Consider the following 6,868-nt stretch of genomic DNA (forward strand, 5'->3'; position numbering starts at 1 on the left):
TAGCAGCTCTCAAAAGTTAAAAGAGGTACTTATTTAAATATGTCTGAAGTAAAAGCAAATATGTATATATTAATGAAAAATGCAGCACTATTTCTAAAAATTTATACTTGTACACTGTAAAAATCTTAAAATATCACCGTCTTCTCTAGCATATCATCACCGTCTTCTCACCCTACTTTCTATCTACTTCGACAGCGAGCTTTTAGATAAAAATTAAGGATTAAAACTAAACCCATGTTTGGTGTGAATTAAACGTTGATTAAAATTTTAAAATAAAGTCAACAATTAATTTTAACTAAACATTTCATGAAATTCACAAGCACAACTTTTCAACCACACATCTCAAAAATTTTTATCAAAATTCACTCAAAATTTGACTTTAATTCTCACCAAACATGGGCTAAATCTGATTAAAATACACAAAAGAAAATCTTACACAAAAGACATGTTATCTGAGTCGGTGATTTCAGCCAAAAAAACAAAAAGAAAAAAAAAATGTGAGAGAAATGAAGCAAAAATTAAAAATGACACAATCAACTACATTATGTGTAAATTATTTTATTGGAATAATGTGCGATTAAAAATAATTTTTTTTTTTTAATGAATTTTTAAATAATGGACCTCAAATATGGACTTGATAAAAGAGGTCAACCAAACCACGCGGAAGAGAAGGCATCTGGAGAATTTGTGGTTTCAAACATTGACAATGTGATGATGATTCTGCACTTATTCCAAGCCAAACAAATCTATAAAAATAAAAAAAGAGCGAAGCTACAAAAGTGCCATTTCACTTGTACAAATGTTAAGAAAGATTCAAATAATAAAGGATTTTGCTGTCTACAAGGTAATTAAGATACTCAAACTGAGTAAATCATATCCCAACACCAACTTATTAAAGCCTAATAGATAAAACTACACTTATCCAAGCCATCCTAAATGGTATCGTCTTCTATTAACAAAAGGTATCGAGAGTTCATGGGCACGAGCGAACCTACATCCATCACCAGCAAATGTTCTCTACACGGCCCGTATTGGGCTCTGGGTAGAGCTCATACCTGAACCGCCAGTCCCTGGTTTAGCATGAAATGCGGATGGCCTCGTAGAGCCTTCGACGAGTTTTAGAGAGAGAGAAGACGGCCCTGAATCACCAATGGTTTCCCCTAAGCTTAGTTTTGACATGCCAACGAGCTCATCAACGTTAATTGGACTCTTCGAATGGACAGCCGTTGGCTTGAGCACTTCATGGGTTTCTTCCTTAACGGGCTCCTGATTGTACCCTGGCCAAAATGGGATGGACAATGGAAAGAATGGAGCAACATAAGCAGGATATACAACAGGGTACGAGAATTGTGCGCCCTCAGGTTTAGGAAGCACGGCCTCGCCATCATTGGAGTTCGCAGATTCCATTGACTCACATTCTTCATCCGCAGGAAGAGGAGGAAATGCATTGCTGCTTTGTGGCTCAGCTTGTGGAAGGTCTACAGGGAAAAAATCTCTTGATACCACAGGATTGTCGGCTGACTGTAAAATTATCACAAGGAAGAAGATAGATACGAGTTAATCCTCTAAAATGATGACATAAGAACACAATCTCATGTTCAAATTCAATGCAATTTCTCAATAACATATTTTAGTTCAGTCCAAAATATTTCATTCAACACATCAATAAACGACACTTGATTGCTCTTGCAGCCATGGATCAATAGGAATACACCAATCATCTAGCATTCGTGTTGCATATCATGTTCACCAAACTCATATTTAAAAAAAAAAAATAAAAAAAATTGCTTCTTTGCCAACATAATAGCCTTTTTTTTCTTTGGCAACATATTTGGTATGCAGTACTTGACATGGTATAATAATTTTGGCTAAATGCTCTAACTTAATTCAGTTCAATACTATCTATCCTCCCTACCAAAATTGCCATAAATGTAATAGTATCATCCTTTCTTATATATAAAAGTTTAAAAGGAATGCTTACTTCATCTGCCACTATGTCAAAGAGGCTGGAGCGTCTTCTCCTCCTAGATATATTGCTTTGCCTGATGAAGTATTTTTGGGCATGGCTAGCCACCTGAGTAGGCGTTCTGGTTATTACATAATTACGAGCAATTCCGCGCCAGTCACCTTTACCAAGCTTTTTCAGACCAAGCAGAAACATCCTATGCTCTTCTTCAGTCCATGGAACACCTGAAAATCAAATAAATGACCGTGTCAAACATAAAACATGCATATATAAATGAACAGACAGCATAGGGAAAAGTATGCATGAATAAACGTTACAAGAGTGTTCAATGACAGACGCACCAACACTGTTCAAACAGATGGCCAGTCTAAATCAGGCAATCTATTGAAACTTTGGCACCCTAACACGTGACAATAACTAACAAACAGAAGTTTCAACCATGTATACTGAATCTGTCCTTTCCTTTTTCTTTTTTCTCTTCTTCTTCTTCATTTTTTTTTTATGTGGGGGACCTATAGAGATATTGTTGCCAACTTTCACTAAAATCAACACACAAACTTCATTTTCTTCTTTAATTCTATCAAACACTATTCAATACTTCTTGCCAAACATTCCCTCTGAGTTTCATTGATATTTTACAAGTCTTCAGATCCACAATTAGTTCACAAAGGCCAAAATCACGACAAGTCTTTCAAATGAACTCAAATTATGTATTTATCAACTCACAAAAAACCAAGAAAAGAATTTTAAGATAATAAATTCATGGATATAGCAAAATATTTATATTGCCAACTGCAGTCAAAAGATGGCTGCTTATTATTAACAAAAAATCCAACGAAACTCCACAGAAAAGAAATTTCAACCAAGCCATTCAAAAAATTGTGAGCAACCAAGTGTCTATTAATTCTCGATTTCTCTTAAAAGTACAGACATTTGAATCCAATTGTAGGTCACAATACGCAAACAGACCAAACCACTAATCTGGTTTTCCCCAATAACCCTAAAGAAAAAGGGCTTCTGCCTGGTGACAAGCAGTAACACAATACATAAGAACCTGAATGTTCTTCTCATATTAATCTGATCACTTTCTCTGTTCATTTTGGCCTTGAAAGCAATAGTTCCTCTTTTCATAGTTTTCCAGCATTTAAAAAATGCAAAAATAAATAAAGGTATAACCATTATGTCAGCAACATGATCTTCCCTACATTTCTCCAGTCTATAAGAGTTTATAAAAACCCAAATCTTCTCTTATTTCTAAACCCAGGAGAAGGTCAAATCAACAGGATATTACAAAAATAAAATCCCCAACTTTCTTGCATTAATTCTTCACCAGAATGCCAACAGAACCCATCACTTTCACGCATGCCGATAAACTTTTAATAAGTCAATTATAAACAGAATACACAAACTTTGAGCAGGCATATACACGAATCATTTCTGGCTGCAGCAATTTCAATATGATCCTATGCACAGAGAAAAAAAATAAAAATCTGGCACTTATCCTTTTCTTTCTGAAATGATAAATTTACCTGAAAAATTCCATAGATCCAAATTCCCAACAATAACCATCAGAAATACACATGCATACGCCAAAAAGAGTCTCCGTATAAAAACGCAATCACACACAAAAATAAATGAAATTCGAAACCTTTCTTCCTCTCGCGGCTGGAAGACGACCCGGCAACAAAGTCCTCTGAGGCATATCCATCGGCGACGCCGGAGCCAGATGAGGGGTGGTCAGGGGTGTCGGCTGGGGAGTCATGAGCGACGCCATTTAAAGGGGTCCCACTTCCACTTCCACTCCCACCACCACCCATATAATGGGTCAAATTACCCATACTAGCACTCTTCCGGATCGACCCATCTGTCAATCGAACCCCAAAAAGCTTCACTCCTCGATTCGGGCACGTCCGAGAATTGTGTCCGTTGTGACTGCAATGCGAACACCTCCTTGTCATGCTTGCAAAAAAAAAACCCACAAATTGAATCCAAAGAAAAACCGTAATTAACAGCAGAAAATTGGATTCAATTCAAAATGGATCTGATCTTCAAGGGCTGTTTTCCATGATCAGAAATATAGGATTTGTTCTTGATGTTTCGGTTTGTTTGTGGTTAAAATGAAGCCACTGCTATGTGGACACAAATATTAGGGAGAGAGAGAGTTGATGAGAGAGGAAAATGGGCTGAAATTTGTTATAATGTTCAAAACAATACATGAGTCAGGTGTGGACATAAATGTAGGTCAAGGACATAGAAAGCTCAATGGGAATGAGATAACTTCATGTTTGGCTTAACTAAAAATTTCCGGAAATTTACTTATAATTAACTAAATACATTTTTACAAAAACTATTGGTCAAAATTAATATTAAACAAATTCCTTTTATCCTCAGAGAAATAGTTTCTTTTAAATAAATTTACTGAAATAAAATAAAAAAAAATTAAAGTAGGAATGATGATGTTTACGCAGAAGCGTATGCCATAAAGGTCTAATTTTTCGAGAATATGTACATAGTCCAATGTCTAGTCAATTACCTTAAAATGAAGAGAAAAAAAAAAAGAAGAAGAAAAAAATTGATATAAGACATATTCATTACCATTACTCGAGACGAGATAAAATGAGTTAATTGATTCGTCTAATCTATGAACATTTCAATATTAACGAGAGGACGAGACCTTAATATATAAATAGCATGTCCTAAAAGTTTTAGAGCTAAGAAAAACTTAATATAAATTTCCGTTAAGAGTTGAATTGACCTATAAAACAATACTCGCCCCCTTGCTCCATGAATTTTTAGGAATCGGAGTTGGGATTATGAATAAAAATTGAGCATCATTTTTTCTACTAGAACGAATATAATGAAAAATGATAGAAGCATCAATGTTGATTCGATATTCTAATTTAATGTACGAACAGTCGAACACCTTCCCGACAACATTTTTTTAGTTAAAATTCTTGATCATACATATGTTCCAACAACGTCTACAAATAAATTACCCTTATTTGGGCTCTATTAAGTCAAAAATTATTTTTTCATACCTCATTTTCAACTACTCACTCTTCAATAAAATAATGGTGCACGTAAACTCAAAAATTTTCTTATTTTTTAATAACACATTGTCCAAAAAATTACTATTTTAAAATACATTTTCCCCAAAATCTCATTAAAATGGAGCACAAACAATGGCTTAATATATTTTGTATATAATTGTCACACACGACGCTCGAAGACGATGAGATAATATTTTTTAAAACAGTTAAATCTTATTTATTATATTTTCAATTATTGCAAATCAAGGTTGAAATTCGCTTTAAATTTAGTGATAACTAAAAATAAAAAATAAAGAAAAACATAACGAAGATCCAAACGTGCATCACGAGACGTGTTACAACGTACAACTTATGAACTTATATGGTCGGTGAGATTTTTCCAACTTAAAACTTATGTGGTCGGTGAGATGTTTCAGAGAATAACACGTGGGAGCATCTTAACGGCAGAAGGTATATCCTACGGTATATGATTGCTCATTGCTTATCCGTACAAATGTGATATGTCAAACCTTATCTCCACAGCCTACCCCTTTATCTCTCTTGTGGATTATGTTTTTTTTTTTTTTTTTATATATATATTCGCGCAAGTCATATACATGGTCAAAACCCTAAGATGAAGTATTCATAATTTATGATTATAATTAAAAAGAAACAACTTGGTTAATTTTGTATTAAATTCGAGGATAAATGTCTAATTAAAAAATATTGACAGTTGATATGTAATTAACGATGTTATTAAAGATCGTGTCTATTCGAAAGTTTGTTCGATTATAAGTAAAAAAGCTTAAATTCTAAAATTGTTCAATGGTCTTAAGCATGAACAGAACCTGATGCATATTGGCGAGCCTGATCCTGTTCTTTTACCCAACTAATGTGACGATCTACTTCGTCCAGCATTGTTATGATTTGTACTCTTCCTTCCATAAGTCTTCTATGGGGTTCAAGAAAGCCTACTTCGTCCAGCATTGTTATGATTTGTGCTTTTACTTCCATAAGTCTTCTATGGAGTTTAACATTCATCTACACGTAGGTGACGTTCTTATCTTCTAATGCTCGCGGTTCCATTGATGAGTACAAACTCTGGCTTAGCAAGAGGGACATATAGATCCACCAACTTCATTCTTCAAAAAAGTTAGTCAACCGGCACAAGCAAGCCATAAAGGAAGGCAATATACTCCAATAATTTCAACTATAATAATAAATAGCTAGAGAACGTCAACTTGTAGACAAATAAGATAAAATAACAAAACGATTGTGACGAGGAATAGGACTGGAATGGACTACCGTTGAAGAATATGGGAAAGATGAGGATATAATGGATATTCATATTAGGTTGAAATTTTGTTCATTCCCTCTGCTCGCAGAGTAGCATATCGAAAAGGGAGAAAAAAATTGATATCATAATGTGGCAAGATTTATCCAATCTCCACCACTCTTAAAGAATCTACTTAGTCATCATGGTATAGAAATTAAAGTTATGTTATATGTGCAAAGTTGGTTGATAAAATAATATCTAAATCAATCATTTCAAAAATAAAATTTTAAATTATTGGAAATCAATGACCTGAATTTTTGCCAACACTTATTTGTCGACCAATTTTATAAATACACTTTGTACGAATAGCATAATACTAAAAATTAACCCCTACATCTATTACTTCATGAAAAATCAAATTTTTGATAATATATTCACGGGTTTATATCTACAAAACCTACAAATATAGTCACATAAAAAATTAATAGTTCATTATCTAATGCATATTTTCAATCTTATACTGTATTCTAGAAGGATAAAGATGGACGGTCAGAGCCATATGGACTTTGGCCATTGAGGGGCGCGATGTATTGATGG

The 6,868-nt window shown here is 34.0% G+C and overlaps 1 protein-coding gene across 1 annotated transcript; it reads right to left on the bottom strand.

Annotated features, from left to right (window-relative positions):
• Nucleotides 1-755: 755 nt before the first annotated feature.
• On the bottom strand, nucleotides 756-4,179 carry LOC111384602 (transcription factor MYBS3-like). Its single transcript, XM_023008911.1, has 3 exons — nucleotides 3,615-4,179; nucleotides 1,982-2,190; nucleotides 756-1,521 (listed from the first exon to the last, which is right to left on the bottom strand). The coding sequence occupies exons 1-3, from the start codon at nucleotides 3,922-3,924 to the stop codon at nucleotides 1,018-1,020; spliced, it is 1,023 nt and encodes a 340-aa protein (XP_022864679.1). The 5' UTR covers nucleotides 3,925-4,179; the 3' UTR covers nucleotides 756-1,017.
• Between the last annotated feature and the right edge of the window lie 2,689 nt (nucleotides 4,180-6,868).

The sequence above is a fragment of the Olea europaea genome, unplaced genomic scaffold, assembly GCF_002742605.1.
Source record: "Olea europaea var. sylvestris unplaced genomic scaffold, O_europaea_v1 scaffold2949, whole genome shotgun sequence".
NCBI classification, from domain to species: domain Eukaryota; kingdom Viridiplantae; phylum Streptophyta; class Magnoliopsida; order Lamiales; family Oleaceae; genus Olea; species Olea europaea.

What these genes read in the sequence shown, in the direction of transcription:
- LOC111384602 (XM_023008911.1), bottom strand. Translation starts at nt 3,924, where the DNA reads ATGACAAGGAGGTGTTCGCATTGCAGTCACAACGGACACAATTCTCGG. An exon ending in CAGCCGCGAGAGGAAGAAAG is followed by an intron (nt 2,191 to 3,614) that starts GTTTCGAATTTC and finishes TTTGATTTTCAG; the next exon opens with GTGTTCCATGGACTGAAGAA. An exon ending in TTGACATAGTGGCAGATGAA is followed by an intron (nt 1,522 to 1,981) that starts GTAAGCATTCCT and finishes ATAATTTTACAG; the next exon opens with TCAGCCGACAATCCTGTGGT.